This window comes from Larus michahellis, chromosome 4 (genome assembly GCF_964199755.1).
Source record: "Larus michahellis chromosome 4, bLarMic1.1, whole genome shotgun sequence".
NCBI classification, from domain to species: Eukaryota; Metazoa; Chordata; class Aves; order Charadriiformes; family Laridae; genus Larus; species Larus michahellis.
Genome location: NC_133899.1, coordinates 48228433 through 48252406, shown reverse-complemented (window position 1 = coordinate 48252406; position 23974 = coordinate 48228433). Strand labels below are relative to the sequence as shown.

At 59.1% G+C, this 23974-nt stretch overlaps 2 protein-coding genes across 8 annotated transcripts; one reads left to right on the top strand and one right to left on the bottom strand.

Moving 5' to 3' along the window:
• Nucleotides 1–740: 740 nt before the first annotated feature.
• Nucleotides 741–6524, top strand: MDK (midkine). 3 transcript variants are annotated; one of them, XM_074584496.1, is made up of 5 exons: nucleotides 741–851; nucleotides 4352–4435; nucleotides 4534–4695; nucleotides 4804–4965; nucleotides 5388–6524. In XM_074584496.1, the coding sequence occupies exons 2-5, from the start codon at nucleotides 4357–4359 to the stop codon at nucleotides 5411–5413; spliced, it is 429 nt and encodes a 142-aa protein (XP_074440597.1). In that variant the 5' UTR covers nucleotides 741–851; nucleotides 4352–4356; the 3' UTR covers nucleotides 5414–6524. The 3 variants fall into 3 exon arrangements, with proteins under 3 accessions (XP_074440597.1, XP_074440598.1, XP_074440596.1); XM_074584497.1 differs by having other exon boundaries at nucleotides 767–851; nucleotides 4356–4435; nucleotides 5388–6100; XM_074584495.1 differs by lacking the exon at nucleotides 741–851 and adding an exon at nucleotides 3013–3055 and having other exon boundaries at nucleotides 5388–6106.
• CHRM4 (cholinergic receptor muscarinic 4) lies at nucleotides 6457–23656 on the bottom strand. 5 transcript variants are annotated; one of them, XM_074584490.1, is made up of 4 exons: nucleotides 23438–23568; nucleotides 20874–21043; nucleotides 10410–10451; nucleotides 6457–9510 (listed from the first exon to the last, which is right to left on the bottom strand). In XM_074584490.1, the coding sequence occupies exons 2-4, from the start codon at nucleotides 20890–20892 to the stop codon at nucleotides 8033–8035; spliced, it is 1539 nt and encodes a 512-aa protein (XP_074440591.1). In that variant the 5' UTR covers nucleotides 20893–21043; nucleotides 23438–23568; the 3' UTR covers nucleotides 6457–8032. The 5 variants fall into 5 exon arrangements, with proteins under 5 accessions (XP_074440591.1, XP_074440595.1, XP_074440593.1 ...); XM_074584494.1 differs by lacking the exon at nucleotides 20874–21043 and having other exon boundaries at nucleotides 23438–23656; XM_074584492.1 differs by lacking the exons at nucleotides 20874–21043; nucleotides 23438–23568 and adding an exon at nucleotides 16444–16515.
• Nucleotides 23657–23974: the final 318 nt, after the last annotated feature.

Sequence of the window (23974 nt, the reverse complement as noted above, 5' to 3'; positions counted from 1 at the left end):
TCCCCAACCAGCAGTCTGACCTCATATCACTGCTTGGTCCAAGGAGAAGGGCAACAGCATGGCTGAGTTGGGGACAGGCTGGGTAGATACCTGGGCCAGCATGAAAGCGATGTGCTGCTTCAGGTGCTGAGCAGCTCCCTGCTCCCTGCTACCCTCCCAGGAGGGGCAGAACAAGCGGGGAGGGGTGAAAAGGGCAGAGACCATGAAAGGTCGGTCCACCAGTGCCAGTGGCCTTGGTGGGGAAGGAGGCATCCAGGGAGCCGGTGGAGACACACATGAGGTGGTTCCCTTCGCTCCATTTAGCCCCAGGGGTGCCCCAGGGGCCATCTTCCAGTGGGTCTCAGAGCAGTGGGCCCCAGGGGGCCCCTTGCCGGGCTGTTCAGCTTGCACCCCTCCAGCCGCTCTGCGACGCCGGGGTGCGTGGGGAGCTGAACCCCCACGGCTTCGTCCCTACCACGCCGCAGAGCACGGAGGAAGGTGAGACACCCCGTTTAGGGCAGGGGGGACACGGGGACGTGGCCTGACCCCTCAGGCGCCGCTCCCCGTGCCGGGGAGCCCACCACACTCACCGGCTGAGCAGGGACCGCCGCCGGCCCGGCGCTCCCCCTTCCCCGCCTGCCCCCCGAGGCCGCCCCTCCGCCTTTGTGCCTGGCCCGGGGGGGGGGGGGGGGCGCAGAGGAGGAGCTTGCGAAAAGTTTTGGGTTAAAAAAACCACCTTTTTTTTGCTGCCAGCCGAGCCCGACGTCAGGGGCCGCTGTGCGCTGCGCGGGGGCTCCGCACGCGGCCGCCACACAAAGGCAGCGGCTCCGCGCAACGCACCGCTCCGCGCAACGCACCGCTCCGCTCCGCAGGTGAGTGTGGCACCCCCCGCACCCCGGTACTCGGGGTTGGACTTACCCCCCCTTGCCCTCCCCGAGCCCCCGCGGACGGCGGCGGCGCCCGCTCGACGCCACGGGGATGGGGCGCCTCCGGCAAGGCGAGCGGCGAACTCACCCTCGCCTCCCCGGGGAGGCGGCGGGGGTCCAGGCTGAGGGGTCCCCGGTGGGGAAAGGGGCTTTGCCGGGGTGGGGGACATGGCCCTGGGTGGGGAGGAGCTGCAGGAAGGGCGACCGGGGCAGGGGTCCCGGGGGCGGCAGCTCCCCCGGGTGCGGGCTCGTCTGCGAGGAGCCAGGGAAGTGCCTGGAGGTGCAGGAGGAAAGAGTTTCGGAGGGAGGCAGGAATCCTGGAGAGCACGAAGGGCTTGAGGCAGTGGGCCGGGATCTTACCCCCCCCCCCACTTCTCCCTTTGGGGGCACCCCACACCGGTTCGGGGAGGGCTCAAGGCGGTGGGAGATGCTCCTGCCGGAGCCCGGGGAGCCGCCCCGGAGCGGGGGCTCGGCCACCGCCAGCCTCTCCGGGGGCGAGGGGGCAGACCGGCCGCAGGGCGGAATAAGGGGATGTGGGGAAGGGGCTACACTGGGGTCACGGCACAGCATCTGCCCTGGGGAGGGAGCAGAGGGTAGAAGCATGGAAAGGCACTGCCTGCTCCCCTCTCTGCCCCACAACGCCGAGGCAAGAACGCAGAGCAACCCCTTTCCCTCTGTAGCGTCTTCTCACTAAGCCCCTGCGGCTCTGTTCCCCTCCGGTCCCTCCTGGTCATGCTAACACCTTGGCTCACGGGGAAAACCTCAGTCTCCCCTCTCCTGGCAGCAGGGAAATTCCTGCTGGTGGGATGCTGGGTACCCCAAGCCATGGGGTCCCCGAGCACTGGGCTCCCTGCCCAGAGACTGGGGAGCAGCTCAGCCCGCGGAGGTAGGGCAGCAGTCCTGTGCCCACCTCTGCTGGAGCCAGCTGCAATTGGAGCCGAGCCAAGAGGTCCTGCTGCTGGAAGAGGGTCTTCGAGGGGGCTTGACAGCCCAGCAGCCACCCGGCTCCCAGGAGAGCATCAGGGTGGCAGCAAGCGGACAGGAGCTGTGGCCTGTGGTAGAAGAAGCACTTTGCTGGTAGCACTACCTGGCCCTGAGCGATGTCAGGAGATGGGTCCAGGCTCTCCCATTGCAGTGGTGGGCGAGCTGATTTTATCAGCTGATAAATTTTTTTTGTAGAGCTGATCCTAGATTATTCAAACCCAGGGCAGCTAGAGGAGAGGGGGGACGGGGAAACGGGGACTGCCATGGTGTGGCCATGCTCCAGGCTGCTCCACTCGTGCAGCCCATTCCTGGGAGAGACCAACACTGTGTGAGAGCCAGCTGGGATCTGAGCAGGAGAGGAGCCAGGGCCCCGCAGTGATGCGGGAGGAGCTGGGCTGGGCGAACACGCCTGAAGGCGCTGGCAGTCTGACCAGGAACAGCTCTTGTTTGACTGGCAAAGAAGGGATCAGGCTGTTAATTGGAAAACTGCCCTCCCTCTCCCTTATGAATGCTTTAGGATGAGCCGTGGCTGAGGGTCCCTGCAGACCTTTGCCTGGGGGCATGATCCGTGAGTCCCTGGGGTTGTAGCTGGGCTTCCCCTCAGAGCCCCCCCTCCCACATCCCTGTGTACACATGGGCAGGGCCCGACGGTACCTGTGTGGGGAGCAGAGGGTGTCCACGCAGGGGTGAGCAGGGCAGCCAGGGCTGTCTGCCCTGGGCGCTCAGAGGCCCCGTCCACAGGTCCTGAGTTGGAAAGCGCTGGGTGGGAGGAGCAGAGGGAAGCGCTCTGCAGCAGGGGATGGAAGAAGTTTACAGAGCACCTGAAATCAGGGGGATGCTGTGAATAGTGTGGGTGCCAGAGGTGCTGCCCCATCCAAGGTACTGCAGAAAGCGAGACAGGAGTGCCCATAACTCAGCTCAGCCCCAGCCTTGCCATCTGTAACCGGCCCATCCAGGCAGAGCTCTTGCCCCATTTGAAGGCAGCTGGGTGGGAGCAGGTCTTAGCTGTGCCATTCTCGGCAGGATGGCTCCCAGCCAGGCTGGGCGAGGGGGAAGGCAGCTCTCACCCCCTCGGCTGCGCCTTCAGCCAGCTGGGCTGTGTAATTCCCTCTGACAGTTCAATGCAGAGCGAAGCCGGCAGCTTCGCGGCGGCGGACGCATGAAAGGTGAGTGCACTGGGGCCTGAATAATGCGGGGAGCTGCTCTCTCCGGCCTGCTGCCCGGGGAGCCTGGGGGCAGGGAGCAAACGCTGACCCTGGGCTCTTCCCTGCACTGATGTCCCCCGGGGCATGCGGTGCGTCCTGACCTCTACAGCCCGGTCCCACCAAGCCCATTGTGGAGCCAGGGCAGGTGCGATGTATTTGCTGTCTGTCTGCTGCCACACAGATATGGGTGTCGTCCTAAAAGGCTTTGGGGGAGCAGAGAAGGGGCCACCAGACTTGAGATGCCAGCTCTGCACGTCTGCACTCCTGCTGGGAGCAGGAGCTCAAACCCCAGCGTTGGCCAGAGGGTTGCCATGACCTGGCCCAAGGCCACCGAGGGGGGCTGGGGGCTGGGGCCAGGGCCCCAGGAGCTGCACGCTTGTGTGCAATGCACCCTCGTCCCCAACCTGCTCCCACGTGTGTGGACACGCATGCACATGCATGCACAGGCAGGCACATCCTCCCCCTGCCTGCACGGGTGCTGTGCTGTTGGCCGCGGTGCCAGCAGTGGGCGCAGCTCTCCCGCTCCATCTTTCCAACAAGCTCCCACACTGTGGGGACTCTTTATTTTTTGTTGTTTAATCCGCTGATTTAGCTCTCAGACCCTTCGTGGCAGTGGGTTTGTTTTTGCTGGGCTTTTTTCTGTCCCCCCCCAGATTCCTCTGGAGCCGGAGAAGGGTACCATGGCAGCTGTGCTCCCCTGGCTCGGGGGCTCTTTGGTGTGGGGCGGCAGCCTGCTGGGTCCTGGATAAAGGAGCCACAGAGAAATACAGGGGGGTAGGGGCTGGGGACCGGCACTGGGGAGCGGGACCCCTGCTGCCAGCATGCAGGCGGGGGCTGCTTTGTTTTCTGGGGGCAGGAGCAGCATGGGCCCTGGGGCAGCCTGGTGCTGGGTGCACCCAATCAAGGTCCTTCCCCAGCTGCTGTGTGGGGTGCAGGGCTCCCCGCGGAGAGCATTTCGGACACACACAAGGTAATGGGGGGCTGCAGGGATGGGAAGAAGCTCCCAGCCCAACAGCTCCCTGACCGGAGGCAGTTGCTTTGATGCACAATTAACCTGCCTGTTGCAATTAATACATGTGGACTAACGGGTGGCAATGAGCAGGGCATCGCGGTGTACACACACACAGGTGCATGTGTGCGATGGCGGCAGCTGCCGTCTCACTCCCAGGCAGGCTGCCCGCAGTGCGCCGTGCCCTCTCCTTGCTGCTGCATGGCATCCCGACCCCTCGCCCGCCTCACCCTCTCCCTCCTCCCCAGGCAGGATGCAGGTCCGGGGCCTCCTCCTCCTCCTGGCGCTGATCCTGCTGGCCGCCACCGCTGAGGCTGGCAAGAACAAGAAAGGTGAGGGGCTGCCCGGGACAGAGGGCCGGGGGCCGGTGGCAGCTTGGGGCGTGCTCCCGTGCCCCCACAGCGAGCACCCGCTCCCCCTTCCCTTGCAGAGAAGGGGAAGAAGGATGGCTCCGAGTGCGAGGACTGGCGCTGGGGACCTTGTGTCCCCAACAGCAAGGACTGTGGCCTGGGGTACCGCGAGGGAACTTGCAAAGACGAGAGTAAGAAGCTCAAGTGCAAGATCCCCTGCAACTGGAAGAAGAAGTTTGGAGGTGGGTGCATGGTGAGGGGGTGGCTGGGGACCACCCTGGGCTGGGTGGCTGGGGCTGGTGGCTGCACTGGGTCTTGCCTGGCTGTGACGCCTGTCCCCTCTCTTCCAGCCGACTGCAAGTACAAATTTGAGAGCTGGGGAGGTTGTAGCGCTCAGACGGGCGTGAAGACTCGCTCCGGCATCCTGAAGAAAGCCCTGTACAATGCCCAGTGTGAGGAGATCGTCTATGTGACCAAGCCCTGCTCTTCCAAGATCAAGTCGAAGTCCAAAGGTCAGTCCCCACCGTTCCCATCCCCAGAGGGATCCTGCTGGGATCCCGAGCAGGGGCTGTCTGGGGGGGGTTGCTTGGCCCCTTGGGGTTGGGCTTTGCTTCTGGTGTGGGGGATCGCGTAGGATGCTCTTCCCTCTTGCGACAGCCCCAAAGTCCAGCTGCTGGCTGGGTGGGATGCAAGTGCCACTAGGAAAAACCCTGGTGTGTCCCCCACAAGTCACCACCAGGTTTGGTGGGACACGGATTTCCCTCTTTCCTCAGTAGGGCTTTGCATGGTGGGGGGAGGCTGCCTGCAGGGATGTGGCCCCTGCGCCATGCCAAGCCAGCCATGCTGGCTGGGTTTCTGCCACGGTAGCACCTGGGGGATTGGTGAGCTGCTGGTGGACACATTAACTCTCGTCTCCTGTGCTTCTTGGACACAGCAAAGAAGGGCAAGGGGAAGGACTAGAGCGGGAAGCCAGCATCCACATCGGCCCCTCAACATGGTGCCCACGGGGCTGGAAGCCCAGCTGCAGCCGGCCCACACTCCAGTCTTCCTTCTCCTCTCCTTCTTCCTTTCCACAACCTCTTCTTTCACTGAGATGCCTTGTTTTAATCGCTAGTGTTGTAGAGAGCAAACCCATCTGCCACACAGGAGGGGCTGCTGCCCGCCCTACTGCCGCTGCCAGTGCGTCCTGCTCGCCTCCTCTTGGCTGGGGATGAGCCTGGGGAGCAGGGATGGGAATGCACGTATTTCCACCCTCCGGCACAAATGAGATGCTTTTGGCACATTCTTTGGCAAGCCTGGGAGCCTCCCTGCTCCTCCACCAGGCATTGGTGCTGGAGGGAAGGGCTGGGTGTTGAACGCCCAAGTAACCCCTGTTACTCACATGCCCCTTGCCCATGTGAGGACTGCTCTTAACTCAGGGGGCTTCTTCCAGCATCCGTTCGGCCAGGGCAGGAGTTCCCTGCAGCAGCTGGGGAAAACAAAGCCACCGTCCCCAGGAACCACTACGTCCCTTCTCCTCCATCACTTCTAACCGTGTGTCCATGCCGGGGCTGCAGCCCCTCTGCCTTCACTGCAGCAACACTGGTGGTGGGTGGGAGCTCTCACTTCTTTTGGAAAATGGGGTTTGTTTTCTTTTCCAATAAAAATCTTTTTAAAAAAAAAAGCCTCCAAACCCAGCTGTCATCCCCACGTGGTGCTGCTGTGCTGGAAACCCCAGCAAACCTCAGCTTTGCTGACGCCAGTGGGACCAGCAGTGAAGTCATCATGTGGCTGGTGGCCAGGGCCTGAGTGCCACCACACATTGTCCTGGAGAAGGCGCGTGGGTCAGACCCCACGGCCTCTTCTTGCCAGTGCTTTGGGCTGCTCGCATCACTCTTGGAGGGAGGGATGGGGCTGCCACGCACAATACTGCAGGAAATGCAGAAGCTCCCCAGGTGCTCCTGGGGATGAGGTGACCTCGTGATGCCATGAGGTGACAACTCATTCACTCCTCACGCCGTGGCCAGGGTTGGTTTCTGGTCAGGGGTCTTTATTTGTCTTGGGGTGGATTGGGCTGTCGTTGTAACAGTTTAAAAAAAAACAAAACAAAACAAAAGCCCACCAGACAATTTGGGCACCACTATGTGAATTATCCTAAAGGCAGTGGCGGGGGGAGGTCCCCGCCTGGGGACCCTTTCTCCAGGTTGCACAGCATCGCCCCGGCGTGGGGACAGGAAGGACATACAGACGCATAGTTTGCCGGTGCCAGCATGGCCCCATCCCATCCCTCGTCCCTCTGCTGCGCTCGGCCGTGCCCACAAGACTTGTGGAGACCCAGCTTTGGGAGAAGCTGAGGAGCAGCCCTGGGGTGGTCTGGGCTGCGCACACAGGTGGGCTGGGAGGGGGCTGGAGATGCTGGCTGAAGCCCGCATGCTGAGGGCTCCACCACAACACCGACGACAGGGTTACATCCATTTACAAAGCTCAGCAGCTGGCTCCTTTGGCCTCCCCAGGACCTCCCTGCACCCAGGGCAGGAGCAGGGCTAGGGGCCACTGCCATCCTCTCCTGCCCCCAGAGCTGTGCACCAGGCCTCCCACACCTGCCATGGGGAGATCGTGGACCTGCTCATGGCTCAGGTGAGACATGGGGCACCTTGGCCACATTGCAGACCGTCTTCCCGACCCCCTCTGAGTCCCTCCAGCCCACCCTGTCCCTCCCAAGGACAGTTATTTTCACTGTCGTTGCTGCCCACTTCTCAGGGGCCACATTTCCCCAGGGCCATGGAGAGAAGTCCTGCACCACACCACTGCTTTTCTTTGCAGTTTTAGCTTCCATCTTTGTAGGAGGTGACTGGGTTTCACACTCCTCACACAGGAGTGAGATGCTTGGTTTATCTGTCTGTCTGTCCAGCCAACTGCTGGCCAAGGGCAGAAAGGGCATGAAGGGGAGAGCGGAGACGAAGCCCAGGGAAAAATTCATCCCCCCAGTCCCTGGATGAGGATGTACGATGGCGTCTCTGAAGGGAAAGAAAGGAGCTTGCCACATCTGCTAGGGTGCAAACTTGACTGCCTGGCTGGGCCAGCAGGACTCCCAGTGAGCACGCCCAAGACAACCTGGTCCAAGTTGGCTGGCAAATTTTTGGCCCTGGTTTCTTTTCATTTCTTGGGTAATAAATGGTTTAAAAGCCTATTGAAAGCATCCAGCATTAGGCCGTCTGCATGCAGACAAGCTCTGATGCCCTGGAGATGGTCAGCCAGGGGGAGAAGAGGCATCCAGTCTTAGGACAAAAGCTGTTGCCATTTGGCCAGCCTCTCAAGAGCAGGGAGCTGGGGAGGGCTCCTGGTGACCACATCTCCTCCTCTTGCCTCCAACTTTCCCACTGGCTCCCCAGGCTGGTCCCCACGTCTGAGGTGACTTGAAGGGGCTGCAGCTCAGGGGTGCCTTTGACCTTTGTCAGCACTGGATGAAGGGCATCATCTGCAATCACTGCACAGTCTGCACTGTTGTGAGTGGGGAGCAGAGGACACCCCCCGCCCCCGGCAAAGGAGGCAAAGGGAAGGGCTTCCATAACATTGCTGAAGTGGTCCCTGAGTGCCAGCTTATCTGGCTGTGCCAATGTTTCTGTACTGGCACATGAGAAGGTGCTTGAAGGTTTTCTTGAAAGTGGCATTGCAGAGGGCATAGCAGGCTGGGTTGATGGTGCTGTTGACATAGCAGAGCCAGTAGCCGATGGACCATACTGTTTCAGGTACGCAGGTCTCACAGAAGGTGTTAATGAGGACCATCACGTTGTATGGAGTCCATGTGAGTATGAAGGCTAGCAGGATAGCAAATATGGTGCGGGTGACTTTCTTTTCCCGGGCTGCCATCTGGCGCTTCTTCCGTACTTGGCTCCTGGCGATGCTAGCAAACTTCCTGGCAACGTTGGCCGGGCGGCTGTTGGCCAGGGAGTTGTGCTCAGAGGCTCCTGCCTTAGCTGGGACGATCTCAATGGCAGTGACGCATTCGGTCCCAGTCTGTTTGGTGACGATCTTAATCTTGGACCACTTAGAAGATGGGTTCACCCGAGGGTGGGCTGGGCTCTGTCCTTGCCCTGCTGGCAAGATTTCTGCTGTGGGCTTGTCTTTTGTGGTCTGGGTCATGCTGACTGTGCTGGACTCATTGGAGGTCTCCTTCTCCTCCTGATGGCCAGTGGCCTCTGTCTGTGCTGAAGGCTGGTCATCCACCTTCCCATTCCTCACCTCCTCCTTCACCTCCACAGCCCTCTTGGGGGAGTTATTGTTGTTCTGTTTGATCACCGGGCCCTTGAAGAAGCTGAGGGACTTGCCTTTCCTCTCTTTCCTGCTTTCAGGCTTGTGCCTCCTCACCCTGCTCCTGCTGGCCAGGGAGATGTGGATGTACAGCACCGTCATGATGACCACAGGCAGGTAGAAAGCAGCAATGGCTGTGCCGAAGGTCACCGCTGGGTTGGAGAGGAACTGGATGTAGCATTCCCTCTCAGGGACTGTCCTCTTGCCCACAATAAACTGCCAGAACAAGATGGCAGGGGCCCAGAGAATGAAGGACAATATCCATGCAGCCGCGATCATTAGCCCCGCCATCTTGGTGGTCCTCCTGGCCGGGTATGTCAGGGGCTTGGTGACACAGAAGTACCGGTCAAAGCTGATAATGAGTAAGTTCATGACAGAGGCATTGCTCACCACATAGTCCAGGGCCAGCCACAGGTCACACACCACGGCCCCCAGAGGCCAGTAGCCTTTGATGATGTAGACTGTGTAGAGGTTCATGGAGAAGACTCCAATGATGAGGTCCGCACAGGCCAGGCTGAAGAGGAAGTAATTGTTGACAGTCTGGAGCTGGCGGTTCACCTTGATGGACAGCATCACCAGGATGTTCCCCACCACAGTGACGAGGCTGAGCGAGCCGGTGACCGTGGCGATGAAAACCAGCTCTACTGTCTTGTAGTTGGTGGGAGGCTGGATGGTCACCTCGGAGCGGTTGCCCAGGGTGAAGTTGTCGTAGGTCAGGTTTGCCATCTTCGCCTGCCAGGGCTGAGCAGAGAGGTTGTGCATGGAGTCTGCAAGGGGAGCGGGGACAGAACAGGAGAATGTTACACCTGCTGGCCCCTGTGACTGTCCAGCCACAGCACCATGGCCGTGAGCTGCTGTAGCTTCACTGCATCCCTTTTCCTGCTTTCTCTCCCTCCCTTCCCACCTCCTGCTCCTGCTGCACTGCTGCTGGCTGGCCCTTTCCCGAGATGTGTGTGAGGACCCCACATCTGCAGCAGGGGAGCAAGGAAGGTGGAGGTTGGGAAGCACACCCTGATACCGTACCTTAGCTGTCCTCTTGTGGCACCCACACTAACAAGCTGCAGAAGTGGCATGTCCCTGTGTGCAGGCTGAGCCGCGCAACACCCCATGATACAGCCCTGGGGATGAGGAGCGGGGGCTGCCCGGCCCCACTGTAGGCAGCATTTGCTGCCTTCTCGGTTTCCCAGGCCAGCACTGCTCTTGTCTAGTGCTCAAAAAATCTCCTTCTGCCATTGCAGCCTTCACCCCAGGACCTCTTTAAAGGCACTTTTTGTGTCCCCACTTAGCGATGGAGGAGATATAGGGGGCTGCAGGGAGAGGAGCAGAGACAGGGCTGGGGACAGCCCTTCAGCCAGGGTACGATGGTCCCTCTCTGCAAGACCAGGGACCATCTCCCATCAGGAACACAGCCCCAGAGTGTCCTGGGGAGGCATGCAGAGGCCAAGAGGCCGCAGGAGGAAGGTGGCTGAGGAACTGAGCGGTGTTCCACAGCACTCGCTGCAAGGGCAGCATGGCACGGAGCCGGTGCCTTGCCCCAGGGATGAGAGCCAGGTGTATGGTGTGCCCCAGGCATGTCCTGCTGGTCTCCCCAAAGCATCTCCCCAGCAGGGGGTTACCCATAGGCAGAGCACTCCCCAAAGCCCATGCCATGGCTTGCACAGCTCACCTGCGTCTCTGGCAGCAAACAGCTCCTTATGGAAGATGAAATCTGGGACAGGGAAAACAGTAAGTTACGCTACAGCTTCAGCCCCAAGGAGTTCATGCAAGTCCCACAGTATCTTACTGAGGGGCACCAACCTTTCCAACCAATGTGGCCTTGACAAAGGGGTGATATGCTCAGAGGTGGATGCAGACAACCCAAACAAACAAGGGTGAAACCGGGTAATTTCTCTTGGCCCGGTTCACAGCCCAGACCCAACAGGCACAGGAGAGGGAGGGGGCCATACGAATGCCATCAGCCAGCGATGCCGGGAAATGCTGGCCCCTTCCCCCAGTGCCACATCACACTGCAGCCGCAGCCACACCGGCTGTCGAGACGTAAAGGGTGAACCCAGCCATCTCAGCCTGCTACATAGAATTATTTATGAAAGGCAGCAAAAATTATGGACAGAAAGACGGCCTTCATCCAAACCAAGATGCCTGTGGCTAAACCCCCAAGGTAAGAGGACAATGGACCTCAATCAATGAACAAAAACTGATGTGTTGGGATGAGGGGGAATTTCCTGGAAGTGTAAGGAGAAGCAAAGGTGCTGGGGGAGGCGGCTGGACGGAGGAGCTTCCCATCGGCCCTGTCTCTCCTACATCACCCGGGTCCCCAAAACAAACTGGGCCTTCACCAGCACCATCCTCAGTGCTGGGGGAGCCCCAACCCCACCAGCCCAGCTAGGGCAGCCTCCCCAGCAGCTCCACCTGGGGTGGGGGTCCTGCTGGGCTGCCCACCTGGCCCCATGGGAGCTGCTGCTGGTAGCCCAGCGGGAGACAGGGTTGTGGGTGGGCATCCATGCTGGCACACACAGCCGGAGCACTTGGCACGGTGTGTCTCTGCAAGCCGCCTCAAGAAACGGCGCTGGCTCCAAATGCCTGGGCCTCCTGAAGATGATTTTGCTAAGTGTATAAACACACCATTAGCGCACTTTTCTCCAAAACAATGTTTGGCAGGCTTTGGGATTTTAAAAGAAATGCCCTTGCCTTTCATTTGTGGTGAGGGTGGGAGATTTCTACCATCAGCAAACAGCCAAGGTTTTAATATAACCACTTTTTAAAGAGAGGCAGGTGTGAGAAAATGGAAGCATGGCAGCTGAGATGCGAAAGCCCAGGTACCAACAAGGCCATTAAGGCAGCTTCTGCATTAGCAGGGCTACAGCTGCAATAGCAGCTGGGGTTGTCTTACACTCGCAGGGGAAAGAAGCGGGTGAGGGCCAGAGAAACACCTCCGTACTGTGATCCTCTGAGCCTGTTAGATGCGGCCCACGAAGACAAAGCGCTTTGAAAAGAAAGCAACACCCTTCGGCAGATACTAAATGCCGAACACCTGACGGGGCGAGGGAGCCCATCAGCACTGCCCAGCTGCGCACCGAGCTCCACGCACAAGGGATGCATCAAGGCAGAAGAAAAGTGGTTTCTGCTGCCATTCTTCCTGGGCACACATCCAGGGATGCAAGAAGAGGTGACAAGTGTATAAAATGACTTAGAAATGTATAATCGTGGCAGTTTGGGGGTTGGTTTCAGTACAATTGAAATGAGTTTAAAATTCTTCGCTTCGGTGAGATGGGGAAGATTTAGCCGTCATTCTTGTAACAGCTAATCAAACGGATCAGACAAGCTAGCAATCAAGCAGACATCTAACCCAGCTCTTCCAGGAAGAAACTGAAAATCTTGAAAACAAACCTTTCCTTTGTGTCCACTAAAACGAGGGTTTCGTTTTTTTCACTTTAGTTCAAGAACAGGCATCCTCTTCAAAGTGCATTTAATTAATTATTGGTCCTGACAGAGGCTTGTGTTCTCAGTTGCCCAAAGTAAGAAGACTCCAGCTTGTCCCACTCCATAAAACCGCTTGTACAGTTCACAAGAAATGAAGGAGGGAAAGGCTGGCGCAGCCCCACTGGCGTGTCTTTGGATGCCACCCAGAGGTCATGCTGGAAACTGGTGTGCTGAGGCAGAGGCAACTGCAGCCTCAGGGTGAAGGACCGGTGTTTGGAAAATGAGCCTTCACTGAAGGGCAAAAATAAAGCAATCTCCCATTTGAGGGCAGGAGCGGGAAGGAAAATGGTCAAGGGTGTGAAGATACCTACAACACAGATGTACATGTACAAGCCGGAAGATGTCTACACCACTCACCCTGGCCTCAGACACCCTGGCTATTTTCTGCCATGCCCCAGCCTGTCAGACATCCCTTCTTTCCCTGTCTTCTGCTCTCTCCATCCTGCTGTCTCTCCCCTCTGCCCCAGACACCCTCTCTGAGCTTGCTGGGACAGCCTGGTGCTGCCTTTGCCTCCCTGAGCAGGGCAGGCAGCTCAGTCCGGAGCTGGGAGCAGACCGAGGATGCTACGAATTCACCAGGTCTCGGAGCAGCTGACCAAGCTGTGTGTCGTGCCTGCGTAGGCACTGGGGATAGATCCTGCCATTTGCCTTTGGGATGGAGTGCACCTGAGCTGTGTGGGGAGGGTCTGGGTGGGGGCACAGCCCTCAGGCCACCCCAGCTCTGCCTGCACCCCCAGGATGTGCCTGAGGATGGAGGGAGCACGGGGGAGAGCTGCAATGCCATGATGGCCTCATCGGTGTGACTCCAGCTCTGCTCTCACACCAGCTGCATCACTGCAGTGGTCACGCTGTGAAGCCCCCAAGACACCAAGAGACCTCTCCAGACCCTGCGGTCTCCTCACTAAATGCCTCCCCCATGCTCCCCAGTGCCCTTCTCTCTCCTCCTCCACCTCCAGAAGCACATTTCTTCTCCCTCTCCCCTCAGGCTCCCCCATCCCACATCGCCCTCCCTACCTCCATCCCCCTCTGCCCAAGCCTCCGTGCCAGCACTGCAGCCAGGGAGGAGACGCAGCCTTGGCAAAGCCCAGAGGCCACTTCAGAAGGGCTCCTGGGGCTGAGGCCCCTACCTGCGACACCAGTTGGCTTTTCTCCCTGCACACGCAGTGCTCAGTGGGTGCTCCCCCAGACCTGCTCTCACCAGCCAGCTACAGCAAACTCCATCACCGGCCTCCTCGCTCCCTGGGATTTCCAGCAGTGATTTATGGCAGGTTTTCTCCTCTCCATCGAAGCCATTAAGAGCCTCCAACTCCTCACTGATAGCATCTGTTGGTCTAAGGGTTTCTGTGGGCCCTGCAGCGCTCAGTAAGGGGGTCCTCTAGGCAGGGAAACACCTCTCCCTTCCCACCCAACATCTTGCACGTTATGGATGAAGAGATGAGACAGAGGCAGATGCAGATCCAAGCAGAGAAGGTTGTAATTTGGGTGAGGTACACCTTTTTTGGCCAGTGCTTGGCAAAGGAGGGTCCGCATCGCTGCCTGAGATCATGGGTGCCACCACTGTCGGGCAAGAAGACAGCTCCAGAGCGAAAGAGCAAAGCCAGTGTTGCCCACCCCTCCTTGGTCACAAGGTGACATCTGAGGGCATGGGGGGAAAGCTCCTGCTTTTTCCTTGCTGCACACCTTGTGTGCCACTCCAGCAACTTTTCCCTGCCTGTCAGTCCCTGCAAAGTGCCTTGCAGCCAGCTGCCAGGTAGGAAAGGAGAAATCCCTGTCATGAACTGCTGATGGTCATCCCGTATCCAAAAAGCTGCACTGGCTAGAGGCAGGTACTCTGTCGTGTGCAATTAGCAACAGACGTGTGGGATGGAGGGTCTCAGTCTCTCCAGCCCTCCCCATCGCTCTCCGTATGGCAGGAGCTGGCCACCCTCCCCACCGGCGCAGTGAAAACAGCGGGAGATGCTGGTATTTACACATGCCCATATGATGGTGGCACCTCGAGCTGTGGGATGAGCTCCTGGAGCAAGCAGCCCTACTGCCCCAGTGTCCCCTGCCTCTGCTCCCTGTTGTGCACAGACTCCCCAAGCCCTTCCATGGCCCCCATCCCACACACCACTGCCAGCTGCCCCCTCCCTGCCCCCATCCCAGCCCCATCCTCATCCTCGGGCCAGGAAAGCAGGGACAGGTGAGGATAGAGTCATGGCTGGTCCACATGTGGCTTGAAGAGAGGTCTCTAGGAATGAGCAGGGCTGTGAACGCACCCAGTACAGTCATCAAGCTTCGCCACCAGAAACCAAGCCCCACACTCACACACCTGTCGGGGAAGAAGAGGTTCGTAGGGAAAAAGACAGGAATTAGAGAAACCATTACTTTCCCAGAGTGTTAGCTGCACCAGAGATGAGCTTTTACTCTGCACAGGTGCAGTCAGCCCTTTGGAGGAACAGCAAAGCTGAGGAGACCCCAAGCCCAGGGTGGGGGTCCTGCCTCAGCAGGGATGGGGTGGCCATGGCTGCCAGCTCCTGGCTGGGTGCACCGCGCTGGGCTCCAGGCACTGCCTGACTCCAGGAGGCAGGGAAGCCGGTCACCTCCACTGCAGGGACATCGTGGGGGAAGGCACACATCACTCCCTGCTCCGGCTGCGGCCAGAGCACATCAGCTCCAGCGTCACCAGCCCTCCCAGCCCCACCGTCAGCCCTCTGCTTGTCTTGGCTTTCCTAAAAGCGTCGAGAGGGTGGAAATCTTAATGGGATTAGTTCCATCATGTCAAACCGCTGATGTGATGCGGGGCTGGGCAGTTAGCGTAGCCACAACCGGCTGGGGGGAAAGGAGGGAGGCAGAGGGAGAAAAAAGAGGGGAGGGATAGAAGACGCTGAAAAGATACTTGTGTTTATGGCTCCTGCGTGTCTGTGACATAAAGGGAAGGGGTGACACTCTGCAGAGGGGTGAGAGTTTGTGGTGCTAATTGCGTTATCTAATAGCTGTTAATTAGTTCCTGAGTCATGGCACCGGTTTACATCTAGTGAGGGTTTGTTCTGGCTGACAGATTCACACCCCTCAAAGAGTGTGAAAATAGAGCCCCTAGATACAGGGAACAGGCACCTTAGAAATACAGTCTATGGGGAGGGAACGAAGGGGGGCCCTGTGCGTGGCAGGGGGATCAGCCTGGGTTTGCCCGGTCGGAGAGGGCTCCGCTGGGCTGGTGCCAGGCTGCTCCCATGCCTCCGCATCGGCAATGATGAAGGCAATAAACCCACCAGGAAAACAGAAAGGAGCTGAGGGGCCAGTGGGATTTGCTGCATTAAGATGGCACCCTTCCGGCACGGCGAGGGTCGATGGGCCCCTGAAGTCCTTATCCTACTCCAGAGGAGATCTCAGACATCATGCCAGGGGAATTGCGCCTTCCAGTAATGTATGGGGTTGAGCTGGGCATTTTATTTTTCCTTTGAATAATTTATTCCTCTTTTTCCTCTGCTGTTCAACTGGTTCTGATGAGGCAAAGTAAATTCCTCCGTCCTCGCAAGCTGTGAGACTCTCACGGCTTTTCCTGGAGCCACCACAGAAGCAGTAATCTCAGCAACGCAGGAGCTGCCAGCCTTCGGGGGGAGGAGAGGGGGCTGGAGGAACCCCCCCCTGTGCTCAGCACGTGTTTGTGCATCATGTTTTGGAAAAATTCCTCTGTTGGGGGCCAGAAGGGAGCATTGCAGTCACCTAACATGACCACCCCCACCAAGCAAGCCAGGAGCCTGCCCTGCCGCTTGTAACTAGGTGATCATCACTGCGTTTCAAAGCAAAACCGAGGCACCCTGTCCAAGGCAGCATGCACCTGGCCATGAGAGGTGCTTGCAGGTCAGAGCTGTGGCTTACAAGCCACCCACTTAAGTGGCCCCCAGCCCATCACACTCATCAGCATCCCACAGTTGGCACGGCTGCACCCCCCTGCCCAAGCTGCCTGCCCTGGTGCTTGCCTGTATCCCTAACGTGCCCTGTATCATACGCAGCTCATTGGGGGCCACCCACCATTACCAGGCAAGATGCAAATTGGCAAGAAAGTGGGTCTGAGTGGTTAGAAGTTACTCCTATAAATAACCTTCCAGCACGCTGGCCGCTCTGACAATTAATTAACCATCTGTCACCCAATTATTAGGCCAAATAAATGCCCTATCAATGGAAAGCTAATAGAGAGCGCGCCCGGCAAACGCCATGCAAGCCAACCCCAGTCTTACCCCACTGGGCCCAGCCCACAGCTCCCGGGCACCGGCAGCTCCCCAGCAGCTCCCGCGCCGGCTCCGGTGGGTAACATCACGGGGGGAGAAGGCTCACCATGGCGGCATCCCGCAGCGGGGCCGGGGGGGCCACCATCCCCTCCCTCTGCCTTGGCCTCCCCAGGACTGCAGCTCTGGGCTGGCGGCAGAGCTCAGCCCGTGCCCGTGAGGTGCTGGGCTTTCAGCTGAGCCTGGGCTAGAGCCGCGCTTCTCCCCTCCCGGCTACTGCATTAATGCACTCTGCCTCAGAGAGATGCTCACGTTCTTTTCTATCTCTAGGCTGAAGCTTTAATACGAGCCAGCTGTTTCAAGGCAGTGCAGCAGAAATAAGCCAGCTACAGGTCCCGCTGCCGGGAAGGGCTTTGGGCTCAGCGGGCAGAGAGGGGAAGGAGGGCGAGGACGACAGAGGATTACAACAACAAGTGGCTGCCTGGATTAGCTGGGCTCTCCCCAGGGAGAAGTTAGGAGCCGGGATCAGACGCCTGCGGGAGAGATGGCGCTGGAGCGGGGACTGGGGGGATGAGGGCAGGGAGTTGCAAGACTCCAGGTCTGGTTGCTTAGAAGAACAGCTCTCCCTGCGCCAGGGACAAGGCCAGGCCTTGCCTGGGGACAGCAAGGGGGATGGACTCAGACCCTCTTTGGGGAAGCCAGTTGCAAGGAAGCCCCCTCACTCTGCCACTGCCCCGTACAGCTGTGGTCACCCACGCCAGGTCCCCTCCACTCATCCAGGGTGCCAGCCCACCCCAGCCCCCCCAGGAGCCAGGGCTGGCACTGGGCAAGGCGGGGGCTGGCCCCCACGCAGCGACACAGCACCCTGCAGCCACCCTCTTTGCTCTCTCCCTGGAGTCCCCACCGGCCATGGGGTGGGGACACACCTCCGGTAATCAGGGATGTGGCGTTGTCCCAGGCTGGAGCAGGGGGAGGCATGTTTCTCTGTAAGCAACTCCTCCCAGAGCTGAGGCACCACAGAGGGAAAACACCAAGGTGCTCATCTGAAATTTTAAAGAGCGCGCAATGGGAATCAAAGCCCCTTGGCCCCATGGAGCAGGGTGAGGCTCTGCAGGGCTTTGAGAGGATGAATAAACCAGCTGAGCAGTGGGTGGGAGAAAAGAAAGCTGATGCCCTGAGCCAAGGGCAGAAAATCAGGCAAGATTTTCTTGGCAAGATCAGCCAAGGGCCCTGCCGGATGGATGTGGACGTGACAGAGGAGAGCCCTAGTCCCAGGGACGGACAGCAGAGAGGAATCTTTGGGGTGCTAATGAAAAAGGAAACTGAAAATATTACACCCCACTTGGCCACAAGAACTGACAGAGGGTTTGGCGTTGGAGGTGACACCTGAGCAAGGGGACAGAGTGAAGGACAGGAGCTGCAGCAGAAGGTGGGCAGGGGAGCCTAAGGCATGGACAGGCAGCATGTGAAATGTTGGGACCAGGGGAGGAGAGTAGGTAGGAAACATGGTGACAACAGAGGAGGGGAGGGATGGAGAGGAAAGAGATGTGAATAGCTTCAGGTTGTAGGGAGGGATTACGTATCTCCCCCACAGAAGAGCCCTAAGAAACTCTTCTGATAGGGAGAAACCTCACGCAGAGACCTGCAAACCTCTCCCTGATGTCTTCCCTGGAGGGTCCCACCAGCTCCTGGCTGGGCAGAGCAGGAAATGTGCTGGAGCTGGAAACCTTCATGGGCTGCAGCTTTTCGGCTCGGGCAGCCCAGCTCTGCCTAGGAGTTACCTCTCTCACCACAGGATGGTGGTCCCCAACCTGTCATGGCCCAACACTAATGCTGCAGGCAGCACTTGGCAGGGGTTTTAGCCACCTCATTGCCTGCGACTGCATATGGTGGCAGAGGGTTTCAAGAGTTGGGCATCATTTACGGGCCGTGGTGGGTGATCTGAGCTCTGCAAGCAGCCTAGAGACGACTAGATGCTGCTCCTGAGTGCTGCAGAAAGGCAGACCCAAGCCCAGGCAACTCACGCCTGTTAGGCAAAGGCTGGTGCCAGTAGGGTTTCATTGCTCTCCACTCCTCTCTGCACAAATGCATGCACATTTTTGGCTTTAACTGGGACTGCACGTGATGCAACTGCCAGCAGAACAGGGATCCAAACTACCCCCAAGGCACCAAAGATGGGGAGATGCAAGGTGCACTCCTTCCCCTCTCCGTCATGCCAAGATCCCCAAAGGATGCCTGTCCCTCCACGGCAGAGCCAGCCCGCCGCACCGCCCATGGGGGGGCCCCGCTAACATCAACATTGGGAGGGTTTGTGAGCGGGGATTCACCGAAGCAAGGCGCCATGCATGCCTCTGGAGAGCTGCCCCGTGACCCGGAGCGGACGCCAGGGCCTGGGACATTGTGTTTGTAGAGTGATGTTTTCAGACCTCGGTGTTGCACAACTGGAGGGCTGAGTTTCCCACAGATGAATCAATCTCATTCTGCTTAAAGAGCCTGAAGACATTAACCCGTTAACCAGCCAACATAAACCAACTCCACCGCAAGCCTCAAACCTGCGGACGACACTTCACCCCCGTCCTCCAGCCGCCTCCAGCTGAGGCACTTGGTGCCAGCCCCCCGCTGCCTCCCGCCCAGCTGCAGCAGCGCCAAGACATGCTGCTGCTACAAGCTGCAAGGTACCAGAAAATACATTAGATTTAACAGCAGTTGTAGCAGAGGGGCTGCTTCTCCGCCTGGCTTCCTTGGCTAGAGGAGTGCAGCTGGCCTCAATAGCTCAGTACCACGTCGATAGCTCCGGCCGAGCCCGCTGCGTCCGAGGAGCTCCACGGTTTACACTGAGTCCTGCCTTTAAAGGACAAACTTCCCAGCTGCTGCGCTTCCTGCGCCAGCTGACCTAGGATGAAACTCCTCTGCAAGGCTCTTGAAGACAAGCAAACAGCCCTGTGATTCCCCCGCATCCCTCTCCAGCCCTCTCTGAGTCACGGAAACAGTGCCCGGGGTGGGTGCCGGTCCTCTGCACTGGCACGTCTCCGCCTGCCTAATGCTGGAGCAAGGGGGGACGGGAGGGGGACGGGGCACTTGGGCACCTCTGCTGCTGCCTCAAGCACTGAGTGGAGCACGGGACGCCAGGGGTGATGGGGACAGGGTCACGAAGAGACAGGAGGGTCGACGTCACTCCCACGGCTCTGATTTGCAGGAGCTCCAGCAATGGTTTCAGGGATTGTCAGAGGGACAAGGCTCTGCACCTGCAGCCACTGCATTTGGAGGCTTGGACAGGCCGGTGAAGTTAATTTTCTCAGCAAACTTACATTTTACAAGGTATAAACTGAGTCTTTGCTTGAGTTCCCCCCTGCCCTGTGCAGTGCAGCCTCCAGGCTGAAGACATCTCTGGAGGGTCCTGAGAGCAGCCCCAGGGCAAAGGCATGAACAGCTGTGCCCAGCACGCAAGGGACTGCGATAGGGAGCGTCTCCGGCAGAGCCTCACTTGCCAATGCTCGCTGTGCGGGGGGACTCAAGGTCTGAAGCCAGGTCAAACGACGGCATCCTGGCCCAAAGTCAAGGCCCAGCAGGACCGGTGCATCCACCCGCAGGGAAAGCGGGATGGTTGCCAAGACGCACACAGGGTGGGACACCTGGGTGTCTGCCAGGGGAGAATGGGGGCTGGTTGTGTCTCTGCTGCTAAAACCCTGCTGCTAAACATCAAGGGTGGGACCTGTAGGCGAGACACCCTTCCCTGTGCTCCTGCACCAGCAAAATCCTGGTGTAGCGGGCAACCCTGCACAGGGAGCACTCGCCCCAGATTCATTTGGCCGGGAAATGCCTATCTTGCCCTTGAAGCTTCAGCAAATGAATTTGCCTGAATATAGCACAAGGGCCAACCTCAGTACGTTGAAGGGTCTGGATGCAGCAAGCCTTTCCCGTGCCTAGAGGGTTAAAGGAATGTTGTGGTGGCCAGTGCTCTCCCAGGGCACGGTCAGGGCTGGCACACTCCTCCACTTGGCTATGAGTTAGGTAACAGCCACCTGTTAACACCCAGGGGCCCTGGGCAGGAGAGCATGTGAGTCTTCCTAGAAACTGACGGCTGTTTTCTAACTGGTCGCCCAAATCCCTCAGAAGAGGGATTGCTTTGGCGGGGCTCCAAACGCTGGTTTGAAGAGGCTTCTACATGGCCCAGGTTCTGAGCCCCACCACTACCTGGCACACTTGTGATGGGCACTGGTGCTAAGGTGGGCTAAAGAGCAGTCAGTGGGGGATGCTGGGAGAGTGATGAAGAGAGGAGGGGAAGTAGCATGGGAACATTGTGGTCCAAACTTCCATTTCTTGGCTGTACCAGGTCCCACACCCTCACATCTCTCCAAAACACACGTCCTTTAAATACGCAGTTTTAGACCCAGCCCAGAATGGATGCTGAAATGCAAATCAGACCTCCTCCCTTGGCTTACCGGAGGGCAACAAGGGCATAGCCCCATGCCAGACCAACCAGACCAACCACCAGAGACTGGCTCAAGGACAACGCCTGCTTCTCCAGAAGGTGCCCATCAAAGCCCTGATTTAGTGTGCCAAGGAGAAGGGGTCAGCTTGCGCACATGAAATTCTTGATGCATCTACGTGCCTGTGGAAAGAGGAGATGTCTTTGTGCAGAAAGCAGCAGCCCCTTGCAAACAGCCTCTGTTTCCCTCTCCTCTCGCTACCGCTCTCTCCGCTGTCGTTGCAGAGCTGCGTCTGCCACCTCGTCTGGGCACTCACCAACCCTCTTCACCTCTGTGGGTGCTGCTGGGCAGGGCTTGGCAGGGCAGGAGGAGAAGGACTCCACAGCGAAGGTGTGCTAGGGACTGCTCTGCATCAGCCGCTCATCGTGGTCTCACTATTTTTATTCCCTGGTTTTGTTCTTTTTTTTTTTTCCTGGGGAGATGTTTGTCATTTTAATTTAAAACAAACAAACAAAAAAACCCAAAGCCCCAACCATGACAAAACCTGATATCAATAGGATCCTCGTGGGGACAGTTTAAAGAGAAAAACCATGCTCCTTCTGCAAACTCAGAGTAATTGGATCACAGCGTTAATTAATCATTTCAGTTCATTTCTCTTCTATGAAAGAAACCAGACTGACCCACCGAGAGGGGTATGCCCCTTATGTGAATAAACAAACCACTTTTACTGGTAGCCCTCCTCCTCCTTCTCCCAGCAGATTCCTGCTGTCCACTCATCGGGTCACTCCCAGGACTGCTGCTGCTCCGGCTGGCAGACCTGGGAACTGGCTCCCAGCTCTAAGCAAGGGCATGTTGGCTTGGCTCCTGCTGGAACTGGGGGCTACCATGCACAGGGACACCACCACCCCCGCAGATACCTGCTCCCATCCCCACCCAGGGGCTCTACCCGCTGGCCACCAGCCCAGCTGAGGGGTGAACTGGGGATGGGTTGCTATTTCTTAAGTTCCCTGTATGGGTGAAGTTGCCCCCTCGGATGCCCCGTTGTCTGTTGGAATGCCTCATGGGGGCCTAGTCCAGGCTGGAGAGCAGCAGCAGGTGCCCAGATCACAGAAGTCAAGGCGTTAGGAAGCAGGGCGTGATGCCCAGCAGTAGTGACAGCAAAAAGCGTCTTGCTGTCGCCTGTGATTTCAACGTGAGCATTGCCACTGGTGATGTATCAATGAAAGCCTGGGGTCTAGGACCCTGGCACCTGAGTATTTTGATAGACAGTGCCAGCATCCACAAGCCACCCCACTGGGTGGGTACCAGCCCTCCCAGCCCCACCCCACCCCCCCGATCATTCTGCAAGTAGTGGCAGGAGAAACTGAGATGCCCTTGGAGGTCACTTAAGGCACCTGTGGCAAAGCAGGGAGCCTCCAAAAGCCCAAGCAGAGCCCACCAGCTTTGCCAGCCACCAGCAGGGCACAGAGGAACGCTAACTGTTCCTCAGGTGGGGAAATATCTCCCTAGCCCTGGTCTTTGCAAAGACCAGGTAGAAAATGTGTCCATGTCACAGTCAGAGGGGTTTAAAGAAGGACATAAGAGAAGCTATTGCTGCTTTGATTTAAAAATGTGACAAGCACTGTCCCCTAATTTGAAGCCAATGTCATTTCAGGTGGAGGAAAGAAGGGTGGGGCTGCCCAACTCTTGGCCACAATGGGCCACAGAGAGCAACGGGGCAGCTCTGCATTTACCAGTGGGGATGGTGCAGTGGGGCCACCAAGGGCTAAAGGGCAGATGGGGTCCACACCTAGGGAGAGAGGGGGCAAGATCTGCCTCCCTTGCAATGCCCAGCCCAGCAAAGGGCTCTGCGGGGAGGTGGGGGGACTTCTGCCTAGTCATGCCCTGGGAGGTGGCCACAAGGGCCAGAGGGGTTTTGTTCAGGTTGGGGACAAAACATTCAAAAGATACGGGATCTTGTCCCTGCTGCTCTAGTTGGAATATAGAGAGAAGCAAAGAAAGCATGCAGGTAGTTTCCTGCCCAGAAAACAAATCTCCTTCCAAGAGGAGGCACCAGGGGAGCAAATAACCCCTGCCCTGGCTTCCCCGCTGGGGGGGTGCCTGCTCCCGGGGGTGCAGGCTGCTCATATGCCCGCGGTAAGGCTCTGACAGGGCCAGTTCTTAGGTGATCAGAGGGACACGAGGTGCCTCGGACCACGGATCCCAGGGAGCAGTGTAAATGTGGATGGGAGCAGGGAAGGGGGGATGCCAGACCCCGTCCCGGTGCCCTGGCAGGGCTGCAGCCCTGCACGACTCCACACATCCCGGGGCAGTGAACCAACGCGGGGGTCCCGACCCGCGGGACGCCCCCGGGGTTCCCGGAGGGACGCAGGAGTGCGGGAAAGTTGGCAGAGAGACACCTCCCCCCATTCCTGGGGCGACCGGGGATACGCAGCCCTCTCCCCATGCACCCTCAAGCCATGCTGCCCCCCCCGCCCTCACCTCCCACTCCCCCGCAGGGACTCTCCGGGAGGGGCCCACGGGGATGCCCTGTCCCTCCCGCCCCCTGCATACGGAGCCCCCGAGCAGCGACTCACCGGGCAGCCCCCAGGACCCGCCGCCGCCCGCCGCCGAGCGGTTCTCAGCGGCCATGGTGCAGCGCCGAGCACGCCGCCGCGCCGTCGGGGGCTCCGGCACGCATGGCCCCGGCCGGCTCCCGGCTCCCGGCGGCGCCGTGCGCGGCGGAGGGGCGGGGAGGGGCGGGAGGAGGGGAGGACCCGGCGCTACCGGCTCGGCCCGGTCCTCCCCCCGCTCCCCCCGCCCCCTCCCTCCCCCGCTCCCAGATGTGCCGCCCCCAGATGTGCGCCCCCCCGCCGCAAAGCCTCACTGTGGCGGCGGGAATAGGGGGGTGGGGGGGCACCACGACGTCAGGGATCCGCGGCCAACCCCCACGCCGCTGTTTGCCCCCCCCCAACACTTCCCCCAACCCACATGTGGCTCCCCGCCCCCGCCGGCCAGATGTTGAGCCGGGGGGGCGGTGCCGGGCAGCTACGCCCACCCCCCCACCCCCCCCCCCCGCAACGTCGGTGCCGGCGGGAGCGGCCCTGCAGCACCGCGGACAGCGCTCCACGCCC

Excerpts from the sequence above, each read along its gene's own strand:
- MDK (XM_074584495.1), top strand. Across the intron at positions 4,436-4,533 it reads GGCTGGCAAGAACAAGAAAG|AGAAGGGGAAGAAGGATGGC; the intron begins GTGAGGGGCTGC and ends CTTCCCTTGCAG. Across the intron at positions 4,696-4,803 it reads CTGGAAGAAGAAGTTTGGAG|CCGACTGCAAGTACAAATTT; the intron begins GTGGGTGCATGG and ends CCTCTCTTCCAG.
- CHRM4 (XM_074584494.1), bottom strand. The coding sequence starts at position 23,492 with ATGGCCGCTGAGAACCGCTCGGCGGCGGGCGGCGGCGGGTCCTGGGGG. Across the intron at positions 10,452-23,437 it reads CGGGTCCTGGGGGCTGCCCG|ATTTCATCTTCCATAAGGAG; the intron begins GTGAGTCGCTGC and ends TCCCTGTCCCAG. Across the intron at positions 9,511-10,409 it reads GTTTGCTGCCAGAGACGCAG|ACTCCATGCACAACCTCTCT; the intron begins GTGAGCTGTGCA and ends CTCCCCTTGCAG.